Source organism: Cetorhinus maximus, unplaced genomic scaffold (genome assembly GCF_964194155.1).
Source record: "Cetorhinus maximus unplaced genomic scaffold, sCetMax3.hap1.1 HAP1_SCAFFOLD_4229, whole genome shotgun sequence".
Lineage (NCBI taxonomy): Eukaryota > Metazoa > Chordata > Chondrichthyes > Lamniformes > Cetorhinidae > Cetorhinus > Cetorhinus maximus.
This window is the reverse complement of record NW_027600133.1, coordinates 1-18,000: the sequence shown is the minus strand read 5'-3', so window position 1 is coordinate 18,000 and position 18,000 is coordinate 1. Positions and strand designations below refer to the sequence as shown.

At 48.9% G+C, this 18,000-nt stretch overlaps 1 protein-coding gene across 1 annotated transcript; it reads right to left on the bottom strand.

Moving 5' to 3' along the window:
• Window positions 1-11: 11 nt before the first annotated feature.
• LOC144678415 (uncharacterized) lies at window positions 12-10,699 on the bottom strand (the record flags this gene model as incomplete). The annotated part of the gene is made up of 3 exons (XM_078538206.1): window positions 12-268; window positions 4,946-5,263; window positions 10,394-10,699. Coding segments are annotated over 3 exons (881 nt in total), but the record flags the coding sequence as incomplete, so codon positions are not given.
• Between the last annotated feature and the right edge of the window lie 7,301 nt (window positions 10,700-18,000).

Below are 18,000 nucleotides of genomic sequence, written 5' to 3'. Positions count from 1 at the left end.
GACGCAAAGACCAGCTCCGCCACCTCCAACTGGTAGTTGCACCAGTAGGTCCCCTCGTGGCTCTTGTTAATGTGCTCGAGATCGAACTTCACGTTGCCCTGACTGGAGGAGATCACGCCCGTCAAGACTGGCGTCTCTTCGCCCATTTTGTATAGGGCCATCTGCGCACCCTTGTACAGGGAAGACGCCCCACACACAAACTTGATGGTGTCTTCCTTGAAGAATAGACCATTTCCAGATACTGCCAACGTCGGCGGAGGTGGCTGAGCTGTGGCGACAGAAAACAAGACTTGGTTTCTTCTAAAAGACTTGCTTTTGACCACTGAAGGCCTTCCTTGCCACACTGGCGGACAGTCCTCCATTTGCCAATCGGACATTCTGCGCGTTCTGCGTGAACGAACTCGACTGGTCAGACCACATTTAGAATATTGTGAGCAATTCTGGGCCCCTGTATCTCAGGAAGGATGTGCTGGCCCTGGAGAGGGTCCCAGAGGAGGTTCACGAGAACGATCCCAGGAATGAAAGGCTTAACCTATGAGGAACGTTTGAGGACTCTGGGTCTATACTCGATTGAGTTTAGAAGGATGAGGGGGGGGATCTGATTGAAACTTACAGAATACTGAAAGGCCTGGATAGAGTGGACGTGGGGAAGATGTTTCCATTAGTAGGAGAGACCAGGACCCGAGGGCACAGCCTCAGAGTAAAGGGAAGACCTTTTAGAACAGAGATGAGGAGAAACTTCTTTAGCCAGAGAGTGGTGAATCTATGGAATTCATTGCCACAGAAGGCTGTGGAGGCCAGGTCATTGAGTGTATTTAAGACCGAGATAGATAGGTTCTTGATTGGTAAGGGCATCAAAGGTTACAGGGAGAAGGCGGGAGAATGGGGTTGAGAAACTTATCAGCCATGATTGAATGGCGGAGCAGACTCAATGGGCCGAATGGCCTAATTTCTGCTCCTATGTCTTATGGTCTCTTATGGTGCCAAGCAACTGAACCCAGGCCGATGGTGGCCTTCTGCTCCACTCACTAGTCATGCAACCAATTGAGTTAAGCGATGTAGGAGGCAGGTAAGCTTTGGGGAAGAGTCAGGAGGTGAGTTACTCGCTGCACAATTCCCAGCCTCTGACCTGCTCTTGTAGACACAGGGACAGAGGGACACAGGGACAGGGGTGGGCCATTCAGCCCATCGAGCCTTCTCCGCCATTGAATTGGCTCCTGGCAGGTCATCGACCTCTCCGCCACTTTCCCGCGCTACCTCCATACCCCTTGACGTCACTGGTCCCCAGAAACCCATCGACTTCTCTCTCGAAACTCACTGACTGAGTTTCCACAGCCCTCTGGGGTAGAGAATTCCAAAGAATCACCCTGTGCTAGCTGCCAGCATCATCCAATGCAGAGGGACGTTACTGCAAGGTGTCCAAGAGGTCTTAGATGGGAAAATTGCGCCATTTCCCGGCCGTGCAAGTGACAAAATGGCGCCTCAGTTTTCTAGCCCCAAACCCCCGTGCCGATCTCCATCAAAACTTGGACAACATTCAGGCTTGGGCTGACCAGTGGCAAGTAACCTTCAGGCCGCCCAAGTGCCAGGCAATGGCCATCTCCAACAAGAGCGAATCTAACCATCTCCCCTTGGCATTCAATACCATTACCATCGCTGAGTTACCAACTATCAACATCCTGGGGGTGAGGGTGGTTACCATTGACCAGAAACTGAGCTGAACCCCACCCCCACATAAATCCTGCACAATGGAGGTACACCAGATTAATCACTGGGGTGTTGGGATTTCTTATGAGGAGAGACTGGGGGGGGGACAGGGTCTGTATTCCCTGGAGTTCCGAAGGATGAGGGGTAGCCTCACTCAAACCTAGGAAAATCTTACAGGGCGTGACAGGGTGGATGAAGGTTGGATGCACAATTTGGCTGGTGAGCCTAGAACTGGGGGGGACCGAATGTCAGGGTAATGGGCTGGGGTGAGGAAGGATTTCTTCACTCAGATGGGGTGGGGGGTGAATCTTTGGGATTCCCAGCCAAGAGGGTTGTGGAAGCTCAATCATTGGCCATGATCAAGAGTAAACATCTGGAGACTAATGACATCGATGCTTATGAAGATAGTGTGGGAAAGTGGCGGAGAGGTAGATGATCAGCCATGAGATAATCCAATGATGGACATAAGACCTAGGAGCAGAAATTAGGCCAATCGGCCCATCGAGTCTGCTCCGCCATTCAATCATGGCTGATAGGTTTCTCAACCCCATTCTCCCACCTTCTCCCCGTAACTTTGATCCCCTTACCAATCAAGAACCTATCTATCTCGGTCTTAAATACACTCAATGACCCGGCCTTCACAGCCTTCTGTGGCAATGAATTCCATAGATTCACCCACACTCTAGCGAAAGAAGTTTCTCCTCATCTCTGTTCTAAAAGGTCTTCCCTTTACTCTGAGGCTGTGTCCTCGGGTCCTGGTCTCTCCTGCTAATGGAAACATCTTCCCCACGTCCACTCTATCCAGGCCTTTCAGTATTCTGTAATTTTCAATCAGATCCCCCCTCATCCTTCTAAACTCCATCGAGTATAGATCCAGAATCCTCAAACATTCCTCACATGTTAAGCCTTTCATTCCTGGGATCATTCTCGTGAACCTCCTCTGGACCCTCTCCAGGGCCAGCACATCGCAGGAACAGGCTCGATGGGCTGAATAGCCCACTCCTGTTCCTGCATCCCTATGTCCCTGTGCCTACAAGAGCAGGTCAGAGGCTGGGAATTCTGCGGCGAGTAACTCCTCTCCTGACTCCCCAAAGCCTGCCTACCCTCCACATTGCTTAGCTCAACTAGTCACATGACTAGTGAGATGACCATTAGGCCGCCAACTGCCTGGGTTCAATTGCTTGGAACGGTCTAGGTAGTTCATGTAGGGTTGACTCCTTAGCTTCTCCCATGCTTAAATTGGGTTGGGGGGGTGGTGGAGGGAGGTGGGGGTTGAGGATCAGTCTGTATAACCCATGTCCCTTGCACATTAGCCTGAGGCCCCTGTATCACGGGTCCACTGATATTATCACTATGCCGCCATCTCAGGCCGATAAATGGCAGATGGAATTTAACCCTGAAAAGTGTGAGGTGAGACACTTTGGAAGGAGTAATTTGACAAAGAAGTATTCAATGAACGGCATGACACTAGGAAGTTCTGAGGAACAAAGGGACCTTGGCATGTGTGTCCATAGATCTCTGAAGGCAGAGGGATATGTTAGTGGGGTGGTGAAAAAAGAATATGCAGCACTTGCCTTTATCAATCGAGGCATAGATTACAAAAGTAGGGAGGTCATGTTGGAGTTGTATAGAACCTCGGTGAGGCCACAGCTGGAGTACCGGGTGCAGTTCTGGTCGCCACATTATAGGAAGGATGTGATTGCACTGGAGGATGTGCAGAGGAGATTCACCAGGATGTTGCCTGGGATGAAACATTTAAGTTATGAAGAGAGGTTGGATAGACTTGGGTTGTTTCCGTTGGAGCAGAGAAGACTGAGGGGCGACCTGATCGAGGTGTACAAGATTATGAAGGGCATGGACGGGTGGATAGGGAGCAGCTGTTCCCCTTAGTTGAAGGGTCAGTCACAAGGGGACACAAGTTCAAGTTGAGGGGCAGGAGGTTTAGTGGGGGGGATGTGAGGAAAAACATTTTTACCCAGAGGGTGGTGAGGGTCTGGAATGCGCTGCCTGGGAGGGTGGTGGAGGCGGGTTAGCCTCACATCCTTTAAAAAGTACCTGGATGAGCACTTGGCATGTCATAAACATTCAAGGCTATGGGGCCAAGTGCTGGTCAATGGGATTAGGGAGGTAGGTCAGGTGTTTCTCACGTGTCGGTGCAGACTCGATGGGCCGAAGGGCCTCTTCTGCACTGTGTGTGTGATTCTGTGATCCTCCGATCTCTCCGGGACTTGGTCATTCTCTCCACGCATATTGCCGATCGTCTGTCTCCCTCTCTAACCCCGGAGAGATACTTCCATGTCTCCCTCGTAGATATTGACCAATTCCCATTGCCTGAAAACTGACCGATCCCCACCCCCAACCCCCAAGACCCCAGCTTTATGTTCAAGGGGTGAATCAAGGGTGGACCCCAGGAGACGGTTTCGCGCACACACAAAACAACCCGAGCTGGGGCGGGGTGGGGGGGAGCATTCGGCCTATCAAGACCGTCCCAGCGTTGAGCAGACCTGCACCCCACCCCCCAACTTTTTCGCATTTTCGTTCATGGGGTGCGGCTGTCGCTGGCCGGGTTTAGCGCTTTGTTGCCCATCCCTCGCAGGACCTTGAGAAGGTGCTGGTGAGTTGCCTTCTGGAGCCTCTGCAGGGGCGTGGGTACACACCCTCAGCGCGGTGAGGGAGGGAGGGAAGTCCAGGGTCTGGACCCAGAGGCAGCGAAGGGGACGGCCGATATCGTTCGAGGGCGAGTGACTTGGAAGGGGAACTGGACCTCACCCCCACCCCACCCCCAGCACATCCACCACTCCATTCGCCCGCCCAGATTGTACATTCCGCACCATCGCTAGTGACTAGCAGCCCAGCACGCTTAAAGGGCAAGTGTAGACACTCGCGCACAGGAACTTGTGTAAAATAACACTGCTTACGTATGTACATAAGCATCTGCAGTGGCTGACTATGACTGTGGATATAAAATGATGCTGGGTGGATGGATGCAATGACTCCTGGACTCCAGTTTTGCTGAAATATATTCTGTAAGTTTTTTTTTTGTAGAATTCGCATTATGGGCAACTTTTGAGGGAATTTTAATTTCCAATGCATTACATGGTTCCTGAGGTCTGTTGGCAGTGTCGGAACTAAGCAGGCATCGCTGGGAGTGTTATGTGTATGTGTGTGCATGTGCTCGATTCATTTTAATACTGGGAGCAGGAAAAGGCAAAAACGACCCCGTACGCGCGGGCATTACCAGAGCACGTGGCAGTAGCCCCGTTCAATCGATCGCAGCTGATCCCGCTGATCCAGGCTCTCGCCGGACAGACCCACAGGTGGGCCTCGGCGCCGCTGCACTGGACCGTGCTCAGCCAGATGGGTTTCTGGATGTCGGCGAACTGCGACGGGTCCATTTGCCCCTTGGCAAAACCGCAGCCAAGCTGCCTGCAGACCACCTGCACGTCCGTGATGCCCCAGAATTCGCCGCACACCGAACCCCAGGTTGCGTTGTAGTACACCTGAACGGTGCCCGAGCAGTCGTTCTCTCCGTTGACTAAGCGGAGTGCCACGTCATCTGCAAGAGAGGAAACACGTTAGCCCGGCCAGTTGGAAATTAGCCCTCTGGGGAGATGGTGGTGTAACGGTAACATCACTGGGCTAGTAATCCCAAAGTCCCAGGCTAGTGGTCTGGTGGACGTGAGTTCACCAGCAGCCAGTGGGGATTGATACTCAACTAATAAATCTGCAATTCTAAAGCTAGCCTCGTTGCTGTTAACCGTCTATCAGCAATTGTTGCAAAATCCTAATAGCCTTTAGGGAAGGACATGCGCTTTGGGTTTGGCCTACATGTGACTCCTACAGTATGGTTGCTTGAAATGTTCAAGGGATGGGCAGCTCTGACTGAGATGAATCCAAAATCTGCCCCTATTTCGCCTTATCCCTAGTGCAGAAGTTGGGTGGGGTGGAAAACACGAGTTATACTGCAACTAGAGTACTGGAGACAGTTCTGGTCACTATATGACAGGAAGTACGGTGCAAGTAAGGGGACTGAGGAAGGGAATTGGAATGTTGGTCTTTATCACAAGAGGATTCGAGTCGCAATTGCAGATGTTTTGCTGCATTTGTGCAGAGACACAATTGTGTCTTGGCTTGACCACACCTGGAGTATTGCCTAGAGCTTTGGCTTCCTTATCATCGAGTTATGCAGCACAGAAGCAGGCCCTTCAGCCCATCATGTCCATGCCAGCCATCATGCACCTAACTATTCTAACCCCATTTTTCCAGCACCTGCTACGGCTTTTCAAGCGCTCATCTCAACACTTCTTATGAAGGATGTAATTGCCATCGAGGGAGTGGGGCCGAGGGGCCACCGGACGAATTCCTGGGATGGCGGGATTGCCTCGTAAGGAGAGATTGAGGAGTCGGCGCATGTGCTCCATAGGGTTTAGAAGAATGAGAGGTGTTCTCATTGAGGGACCCAACATTCTTACAGGGATCAAGGGGGGAGCTCAGGACATATTGATAAAGATGTCATGGACGCAACACAAAGGGAGTGTTAAAGGCTAAAGAAGGTGCCGATAGCGCGTAAAGGTAAGATAGCAGAATGCGGTAATAGCAGTTCAACACGCTATACTAACACACTTAACACATTCAATGATGCAGGAAGGATGATTCCCTCTTTGCTAGGGAGGGCGGGTGTCTAGAACCAGGGGACACAGTCTCAGAACAAGGGGTTGGCCGTTAGGATTGAGATGTAGGTGAATTTCTTCACTCAGGGGGGGGTGGTAAGCCATTAGAATTCTCTACCCCAGAGGGCTGAGGAAGCTCAGTCATCGAGTATGTTCAAGGCAGAGGTTGATAGATGTCCAGGTACCAATGACATCAATGGATATGGGATTAATGGGGGCAATTGTGTTCAGGTAGATGATCAGCCCTGACCTAGTTGAACGGCAGAACAAGCTCAAGGGGCAGAATGGCCTCCTCCTGCCCCTATTACCTATGCGACCCATATTTGCTTTCAATTGCTTTATCAACACAATGGGCCACCTTCAAAGGTATGTGAATTTGACCAGCAAGGTGTATCCTCCCACCAGGTGCTCAGCCTCGTACAATTCATCATATATTGTCTTCCTGTGTTAGTCCCTCCCAACCGCAGCACCGAACACGTCTCCAAATTCGATCCCATCTTCCATCCGTCTGCGCAATTCACCCTTCATCATCAAGAAGGCAAGAACTGGAAACAGAGCAGGCCATTCGGTCCATCGAGCCTACTTCATGGCTGATCCGCTTGTGGCCTTAACTCCGTTTTCCTGCCTGCCCCCCTCACACCACCACACCCCCCGCCCTCCCCCCACCCACCCCCCAATGATGCTTGACTCTCTTGCCATCCAAAAATCTGGTCTAACTCAGCGTTGGATATATTCAGTCAACCAGCCTCCTGTGCCCTCTGGGGAAGAGAATTCCAGAGACTAACTGAGAGAAGCAATTCCTCCTCACCTCCGTCTTAAATGGGAGACCCGTTAATGTTAAACCGTGCCCCCTGCTTCTCGACACCCCCGCGGGAGGCAAAAACCTCCCGGTGTCTACCTTGTCAATGCCCCCGCAGGATACCATGTGCATCAAACAGATCACCTCTCATTCTTCTAAAACCCAATGAGTATAGGCCCAACGTGCTCCAGCTTTCCTCATAAGACAACCCTTTCATCCCAGAAAGCAGCCTAGTGAAAATTCTCTGCACTGCTCCCAATGTAAGTATACCCGTCCTCAGGCAAGGAGACCAAGGCTGTACACAATACTCCAGGTGTGGTCTCACCAACGCCCTGTACTGTTATACCAAAACTTCCCGACATTTATATCTCATTCCCCCTTGCAATAAAGGGCAAGTAACATTTGTGCCACATCAGTGCCAGGCAATGACCATCACCAACAAGAGAGAATCTAACCATCGCCCCTTGACATTCAATGACGTGACCATCGCCGAATCCCCAACCCTCAACGTCTACGAGATGTGCTGCAGGAACCCACCAAGGCTCCTGAGGCAGCAGCTTCCAATCCCATCGAGAAGGACAAGGGCAACAGACACATGGGGAACACCACCACCTGGAAGTCCCCCTCCAAACCACTCACCATCCTGACTTGGATATATAATCAGCCGTTCCTTCACTGCCGCTGGGTCAAAATCCTGGAACTCCGTCTCTGACAGCAGTGTGAGCAATTCGGTCAATAACTGCTGGCCTTCCCGTTGACTTCCTATCTGCTATAGCTGCATGCTAACCTTGTGTGATTCACGGACTAGGAAACCAAGTTCCCTCTGTACAGTAGCATTCTGCGACCTCTCTCTATTTTGGTAATGTTTTGCTTCTCCATTCTGCTTCTAAAATGGACAACCTCACTTTGTACTCCGTTTGCCAATGTCTTGCCCACTCACCTAACCCTCGCAGACTTTTCGTGAGGCCACAGCAACGATCCCTGCGGTGCTCCACGAGTTATGGTTTGACAACCAGAAAATGGTCCATTTGTCCGGACTCCCTTGTTTCCTGTTAGTCAGCCAATCTCCTATCCATGCTAATATATCACCCTCTGCCACCATGGTCTTTTACATTGCGCTCTTTATCAGGCACATTATCAAAATCCAAGGTCACCACATCTACTGGTTCCCCTTTACCGCCCCTGTTTGTTACATCCTTAAAGTGCTCCAATTCGTTTTTCAAAAACTATCTCCCTTTCGCAAAATCTTGTTGATTCTCCCGGATTGCATTATGATTATCTAAAGGCGTGCCTACTCAGTCATGGATTTCGCATTTCCCCAGCTGTTAAGACTAACTGGCCTGCAGTTCCCTGCTCTCAGCCTCCCTCCTTTCCGTATTAGTTGTGTTACAAATAGCCGTTTGGCGATACAGAACTTGAACATGTTGCTGAAAATAAAGACATGTTATCCATTCTTTACATCTCGCACTCCTCAGGGCAAATGTCCTGTTGGGCGCAAGATGAAATGTTTCAACAGAATATATTTTCTCAGCAAGTCTCACACTTTCGGCTTTCCAATCCGCTGGGGACTTACCAGAATCTAAGTGGAGTTTTGCAAGATTGCAACCAATCCAGCCACTATCTCTGCAGTCATTCCCTTTAGGACCCTAGGGTGTGGTCCACCAGGTCCAGGAGCCTTGCCCTCCTGAAGTCTGCAACTATGCTAATGACTATCCGGGGATAAAGGTTAAACGGAGATCCATGGGAAATCAGAAGAACGAGGGGAGATCTTATTGAAACATGGAAGGTCTTGAGGGAATTGGAGCGAGCGGATACTGGGAGAATATTTCCTTTCATCTGGGAAACTAGAACGAGGGAACATGTTTCAAGAACACAAGGGTCTCTCTGTCAATTACAGAGAAAAGGGGGTGTTGTTTCCTCTCTCTGAGAGAAAGTAGAGTTCTCTTCCACAGGAGGTAGTGGAGGCTGGGCGTCAACATTTATTCAAGGCTGAGTTACATCGTTTTTTATGATGCGAGGGGGTCAAACATTAACGGGGGGTGGGGTGGGGGGGAAGACAGGAAAGTGGGAAATGACCAGTTGAACCATGATCTTTTGAGTGGTGTTGCAGGTTCAAAGGACTTACTCCTGCCTCCTAGGCCATATGTCCCTATGCTCACGCTTTCTAATGCCCCCCCCACTCAGTCTCTTCACTCCCGCTGATGCCAAGGCAGCCGAATATTAATATTGGGGCACTATATCGAACAATCTAACATACATGTTCCACGTATTGGACAGTACTTACTGCAGCCAATTCGGTATGAAGGTGTTTTTGCAACTGCATGAAATGGCTGAACTGCTGCCATCATTTCTATCACGATGATTGTCATCGAAACCCATCTGCTTTACTCATACCTTTAGGGAAGGAAACCTGCTGTCCTTACCTGCTCTGGCCTGCGTCTGATTCCTCAGGTACGGAGGCAGTCCATGTCCAAATGCAGCAGGACCTGGACCAATATCCGGACTTGTGCTGACAAGTGGCAAGTAGCACTCGCGCCACACAAGTGCCATCTCCAACACCAGAAAGTGCAGCCCATCGCCCCTGAACTTTCAATGGCACTACCATCACTGAATCCCCCACCAACAACCTCCTGGGGGGGTTACCATTGACCAGAAACTGAACTGGGACCTGCCATATGAATACTGTGGCTACAAGAGCAGCTTAGAGGCTGGGAATCCTGCGGAGAGTCACTCACCCACTGACTCCCCCAAAGCCTGTCCACCATCCACAAGGAACAACTCAGGAGTGTGATGGAATACTCCCCACTTGCCTGGACGAGTGCAGCTCCCACAACACTCAAGAAGCTCGACACCGTCCAGGACAAAGCAGTCCCGCTTGATCGGCACCTCATCCACAAACATTCACTCCCTCCACCACCGACGCACAGTAGCAGCAGTGTGTGTACCATCTACAAGATGCACTGCAGGAACTCACCAAGGCTCCTTCCACAGCACCTTCCAAACCCATGACCTCTACCACCTAGAAGGACAAGGGCAGCAGACACACGGGGAACACCACCACCTGGAAGTTCCCCTCCGAGCCACTCACCATCCCGACTTGGAAATATATCGGCCGTTCCCTTCACTGTCGCAGAGTCAAGATCCTGGAAAACCCCTGACCCAGCCAGAGACGCCCGCCTGGAATAAAGAGCAGCCGGTGGTGCTCAGCGCTACTCACCGATCACCGTAAGGTATATGGGGTCACTGCGGGAGGAGTTGAAGTGCTTTCCAACGATGTCTGCCTGGTACGAGCAGGAGTAGTTGCCTTGGTCCTCTTTCGTGATGTGGTGAAGTTTGAAGTGGGAGCGGACCAGGCGCGAGGAAGCAATAGTCGTGCTGATGAAGTTCTGGTCGTTGTCCTTGTACAGGTAGAACTTGGCTCCCGAGAAGTAGTTGGGTGCCTCGCACAGGATCTCAACGGACTGTCCTTTCATTAACCTGCTGGAATCCCCGCTCACGCTGATATCCGGCGTCACGAGGTAATCTGTACCAGGAATCAGATGGGGAAAAGCATTATTCCGGTAAAAACACGTGGGATAAGCAGCCGAAAAAACGGGGCATTGTCAGAGATCCAAAATCTAGACAGATAGGTAGACAGATGGATAGACAGATAAATAGACAGATAAATAGACAGATGGATAGACAGATGGATAGACAGATAAATAGACAGATGGATAGACAGATAAATAGACAGATGGATAGAGAGATGGATAGACAGATAGATAGACAGATGAATAGACAGATAAATAGACAGATGGATAGACAGATGGATAGACAGATAAATAGACAGATAAATAAACAGATAGATAGACAGATGGATAGACAGATGGATAGACAGATGGATAGACAGATGGATAGACAGATAGATAGACAGATGGATAGACAGATGGATAGACAGATGGATAGACAGATGGATAGACAGATAAATAGACAGATGGATAGACAGATGGATAGACAGATAGATAGACAGATAAATAGACAGATGGATAGACAGATGGATAGACAGATAAATAGACAGATGGATAGACAGATGGATAGACAGATAAATAGACAGATAAATAGACAGATAGATAGACAGATAAATAGACAGATAAATAGACAGATGGATAGATAGATGGATAGACAGATAAATAGACAGATAGATAGACAGATGGATAGACAGATAAATAGACAGATAGATAGACAGATGGATAGACAGATGGATAGACAGATAAATAGACAGATGGATAGACAGATAAATAGACAGATGGATAGACAGATTGATAGACAGATGGATAGACAGATAAATAGACAGATGGATAGACAGATGGATAGACACATAAATAGACAGATAGATAGACAGATAGATAGACAGATGGATAGACAGATAAATAGACAGATAAATAGACAGATGGATAGACAGATGGATAGACAGATGGATAGACAGATGGATAGACAGAATGATAGACAGATGGATAGACAGATGGATAGACAGATGGATAGACAGATAAATAGACAGATGGATAGACAGATAAATAGACAGATGGATAGACAGATTGATAGACAGATGGATAGACAGATAAATAGACAGATAAATAGACAGCTGGATAGACAGATTGATAGACAGATGGATAGACAGATAAATAGACAGATAGATAAATAGACAGACAGATAAATAGACAGACAGATAAATAGACAGATAAATAGACAGATGGATAGACAGATAAATAGACAGATGGATAGACAGATGGATAGACAGATGGATAGACAGATGGATAGACAGATGGATAGACAGATGGATAGACAGATGGATAGACAGATGGATAGACAGATGGATAGACAGATGGATAGACAGATGGATAGACAGATAGATAGACAGATGGATAGACAGATGGATAGACAGATAAATAGACAGATGGATAGACAGATGGATAGACAGATGGATAGACAGATAAATAGACAGACAGACAGACAGACAGACAGACAGACAGACAGACAGACAGACAGACAGACAGACAGACAGACAGACAGACAGATAGATAGATAGATAGACAGACAGACAGAAAGACAGGCAGACAGACAGACAGACAGACAGACAGACAGACAGACAGACAGACAGACAGACAGACAGACAGACAGACAGGCCCCAGGCAGCATCTGTGGGGAGAATCACAGAGAAACCGTGCAAGGGAAGAGGGGGTGGTGGAGGCAGAGCTCAGCCTCCCTCTTCAGGTGGAAGATGGACCAGAGGAGAATGAGGGAGGATGGAGGGAGGCTTGAGCTAGTGAGCAAAACACTGCCATCACCAGCTACTGAGATTAACACACTCTACACCAGCCATCTGCTCGTCCCCAGTAAACCACTCTGAAATGCCGCGGCACATATATTTCCCTGGATAATTACTTAATCTAAACTGCTTCTTCTTAATAAATTAGTAAACTATCTTAAAATTAATTATGAATAGCCTATTACGTCTAGTAGCTAATTACCTATTAGTTCATTGCGAATAGCCTATCTTTAGTGCCTGTCCATCCCCAATTCAAAATCCTACTGAACTTTCATCATATTATCTGGTTCCCTCCACTGGCAAGAAATTGTTGCATTTCCTGATGCTGCAAAGGGCATTAGACAACTTTGGATGCATTAGATGCAGAGCGCTGAGGAAGAGTCACACGGACTCGAAATGTTAACTCTCTTTCTCTCTCTCTACATGTGCTGCGAGACCTGCTGAGTTTGTCCAGCATTTTCTGTCTTCTTAAAAAAAGAAATTCAGGTGCATTAGTTCTCCTTGAACACCTGCCTCCGATGGCGTAGATTGGTAGATCTGCTTGAAACTTACAGAATACTGAAAGGCCTGAATAGAGTGGGACGTGGGGAAGATGTTTCCATTAGTAGGAGAGACTAGGACCCGAGGGGCTCAGCCTCAGAGTAAAGGGAAGACCTTTTAGAACAGAGATGAGGAGAAACTTCTTTAGCCAGAGAGTGGGTGAATCTATGGAATTCATTGCCACAGAAGGCTGTGGAGGCCAGGTCATTGAGTGTATTTAAGACCGAGGATAGATAGGTTCTTGATTGATAAGGGGATCAAAGGTGACGGGGAGAAGGCGGGAGAATGGGGTTGAGAAACTTATCAGCCGTGATTGAATGGCGGGGCAGACTCGATGGGCCGAATGGCCTAATTTCTGCTCCTATGGTCTTATGGCTACTGGTCCAGTGACGGCTGCACTGTTCAAATCGCCATTATCCTCTTCAACACCCTCCTGGAGCATTCCAAGAACTCAGTGCCCCTCTGACAGCTGGTGCTACCACAATTTCCTCCACACTTGCCATTCGTGGCCGGGCACCCAAATGACCCTACCCACCCCCAACCCCACCCACCCCCACCTCAATCTCTCCCACCTCTCCACTCCCCCCTCCTGTTTTCTGACTTTGGTAAAGCATTGGTTTTGGGCACAACCCTTGTTGGCCTATCTTAACACCGTTGTGTGCTAAGGTGTCAAAACTGTGGTTGTGTTTTGAGTAGCGCCACAATGGAGGAAATGTCACATGGGTCACCCGCTCTCCACCAATCGCGATCGAGTAGCAGGCAGAGCGCAGAAACTGGCGTCAGATGCAACGCCGCTTCTTATGACACGCGCTTAAAGCCTAGAGAGAGGCTCCTTCGGGAAGCCAATCACAAAAATGACTCTGGAACCAACCAACGGGAGATGGAAAGCCTCCACATTGCTGCCTCCATTTGTCTGGGGTGTGGGGGCTGTGGTTTCAGACGGATGTTTATGCATTGCAAGCAGGAAAGGCTGGCAGGAACAGGTAAAGGACAATCAGTAGGAAGGAACGTAGGATGTGAAGAAGACATAAGGGGTGCGCAAAGCTAGGATGAGTGAGCGGGGGCCGAAATTTGGCAGGTGGAGTATAATGTGGGAACACGTGACCTCATCCACTTTGGCAGCAAGGCTACAGAAGCAGCACATTACCTAGACGGAGAAGAGGTCCCAGAACTGTGAGGATACAGAGGGATCTGGGCGTCCTGAAGTAGGTGAAGTTAGTATACAGGCACAGCAAGCGATTGGGAAGGCAAATGGAGCATTGTGGTTTATTGTAAGTGGAATGGAATCTGAGGATGTTCTGCTCCAGTTCTACAGTGTATTGGTGAGACCACATCGACAGTGTGCTGTGCATAGTTTTGCTCTCCCTGTTTAAGATATAAATGCGTCAGAGGGTGGCTGATTCTTGGGGTGCAATGGTTATATTATGAGGAACAGTTGGACGGGCTGGGTAAGTATCCAGTGGAGTTTAGAAGAACGAGAGGTGATCTTATTGAAACATATAAGTTTCTGAGGTGGCGGTGGGACTGCTCGATAGGGTGGGGAGGCTGAGAGGGTACTTCCCTTGTGTGGGAGAAACCAGAACGAGGGAATACGGTTTAAAAATAAGCGATTTCCCATTGAAGACGGAGATGAGAAGAACTTATTCATTTTTTTTCCTGTCTCAAAGGGTTGTGAGTCTGTGGAACTCTCGTCCCCAGACAGCAGTGGGAGCTGGGGGTCAATGAATGTTTATAAGGCAAATGCAGATCGATTCTTGACTAACAAGGGCATCAAAGGTTACAAGAGATCGGCAGAATGTGGAATCGAGGCCACAGTCGGGATTTCAATGAATGGGGGAGCAGGCTCGAGGAGCAGAATGGCCAACTCCTGCTTCTAGTTCACACTGAACAGCTTGGTCATGCGCATCTCAATCGATTGTCCCAAAGTCAGACTCTACTCCTCGTCTCTAGCGCCTGGAGTGAGCAGGTCACACCCTATATTGGGAACATCTGTGCCAGAATTGCTTTGTTCTCTCATGAGATGTGCCCAGTGTTGGCAAGGCCAACCCAACCCTAATCGCCCTCGACCTCCATGGCTTGCCCGGCCACTTTCAGAGGGCCGCTAAGGAACGTAAGCTTCTACCCTTGCTGCCAAAGTGGACGAGTGCACAATTTTCCCACATTATACTCCACCTGCCAAATTTCTGCTCCCCCGCTCACTCAACCTAGCTTTGCGCAACCCCTTATGTCTTCTTCGCATCCTGCGTTCCTTCCTACCACGCTGCTGTCGATCTGGAGTGACGTGTCGCCCAGACCCGGGTGAGGGGGACGCCAGATCTCCTTCCCTGAAAGGACGCTGGTGAACCAGATGGGATTTCGGGGCAATCGATGATTAGTTTCGTGGGTCACCCTTACTGGGAACAGCTTGATATTCCATCTTCAGGCACCTAATTCCATTTCCACCAGCTACCTGGTGGTATTTGAACCTACCTATCCTCAGAGCATTAGCCTGAATCTCTAACTCACTCCAAGGGGGTGGTGATAGCATAGTGGTACTGTCACTGGGCTAGTAATCCAGAGACACAGGGCAATGCTCTGGGGATCTGGGTTCAATGGAAAATCAGATGATGACGGTGAAACCATTGTCGATTGTTGCAAAAGCCCATCTGGTTCACTAATGCCCTTCAGGGGGAGGGAATCTGCCCTCCTTACCTGGCCTGGCCTACACGTAACTCCAGACCCACAGCAATGTGGTTGACCCTTAAATGCCCGAGGGTCAGAGTGTGGCGCGAGCTGCCATCTGACGTGGTAAATGCGGGCTCACTCTTAAGTTTTAAGAATAACTTGGATAGATACATGGATGGGAGAGGTCTGGAGGGTTATGGACTGGGTGCAGGTCAATGGGACAAGCGGAATAATATTTTGGCACAGACTAGAAGGGCCGAATGGCCTATTTTTCTGTGCTGTAGTGTTCTATGGTTCTATGGATGATCAATAAATGCAGGAATCTTATAAAAAGGGCACCTTGTGGTGCAGTTGTCATAAGGCTATTAATGTACATAACGTTATTGGAAAACATTTTTCTTTTAAAATAGAGGTTTAGTCTGTGGGTGTGTCTTATTTGGATTAAAGCCAGCTAGTCTGGGTGCTTTGATGTGGACCAGTTTTGAGATGTAAACAGGGCAGTAGAGGTGAATTTGCGTTTCTGAAAATAGAATTCAAGAAGTGGGGTGAATTCTGGCCCCTAGCCAGCAGAGACCAAGCAATACGTTTACATTACTAATAAAATAGGTACTATGAAAAGGGTTTTATTGTTAGAAGAGGCTGGTGATACAATGAGAATTTATATTCAACGGGTTGTGCTAGGTATAACAAGACCACTGCCTTGTGCGTGTGCAGAACAGGGGCAATGTGAGATCAAAAGCAGCTGTAAGCCTCCAACTGGCCCCACAGGAACCAAAGTGAAAATAACCTCATTTTGAATTTGTAAGGTGGAAATACTTTGCCTGGTGTCTGGCTAAGCCTATGGGTTGCTGTTGCCTTAATGGAGATTAGTTTGGGAGTTTGTTAAAAGTTTGATGATCGTAGCAATTTGCAGCCATGTGTATATATTTAACTTGGGCAAATTAATAAAAGGTTTCATTGAGCTTCATGTAAAACCTCTCCAGAACTGGTGGTCTGATTCTTGACTTTAGAGTCGCATCTCAAATGTAACACTTAAAATGATAGGTAATGACAGTTCTTTAAAGTTTCCCTCTGGGATTTTTTTATTTTAAAATAACTCAGTTTTAGCAACTGCGTCAGTCATAATACAATGGACAACAGCCTTGCTGCTGCAGCTGTGGGTTCAGGACTCACTCCGCGTGTGTTCAGGACTTCGCCGCACTGATACTGGTCGAGTACCAGCAGGTAAACCCTTCCAGCCTGTGTAAGAGCGGGAGAGGTTCCCGGCCAACCACGGGATAAGAACAAAATAGGAGCCTTCACCAGCCACTCTCCATAGCCGCAACTGGCATGTAATGCGTGGTGCCATAACCGCTGGGGTACCGCGAGGGCGGCCAGTTGGCTGGGGTGGAGAGATGAGGGCTAACACCGGGGTTCAATCCACCCCCCACCCCACTCCAGCTGCCTGCCTCCGAGCTCCATCTCCAGAATCGGCTCTGGACAACTGGTCATCTCCCGACTGGGCACTTTACAGCCTTCCGGACTGAATATTGAGTTCAACGGTTTTAGACCATGAACTCTCTCCTCCATCCCCACCCCCTTTCCGTTTCTTCCCCCTCGTTTTTGTTTTTTTCATAATTTATATAGATTTTTCTTTTCCCACCTATTTCCGTTATTTTTAAATGTATTTCCACCCATTGTTTTGTCTCTACCTTTCAGCCTTTTTTGATTCCTTCCCCCCACTCCGTCCCCGCTAGGGCTATCTGCACCTTGCTCGTCCTGCTTTCTACCCTTAATTAGCACATTCCTTAGATAATATCACCACCTTCAACACCTCTTTGTCCTTTTGTCTGTGACATCTTTTGGTTATCTCCACCTATCACTGGCCCTCTATCCAGCTCTACTTGTCCCCCCACCCCCTTAAACCAGCTTATATTTCACCCCTTCTCTATTTTTCCTTAGTTCTGTTCAAGGGTCATGAGGACTCGAAACGTTAACTATGTTCCTCTCCGCAGATGCTCCCAGACCTGCTGAGTTTTTCCAGGTATTTCTGTTTGGGTTTTGGATTTCCAGCATCCGCAATTCTTTGTTTTTATATCGGCTCTGGAGCTATGAGCTCTGTCCTGAAGAGAGGACGGCAATACAACTGAACATCAGGTCCCCTGTGGAGGGGAATGGCGGGAGGGGGGCGGGGGAGAGAGGAAGAGGGGGAGAGAGAGAGGGTGGGAGAGAGAGAGGGGGAGAGAGAGAGAGGGGATGGAGAGAAAGGGGGGGAGAGAGAGAGGGAGAGAGGGGAAGAGAGAGAGGGGGGAGAGAGAGAGAGAGGGGGGGTGGGG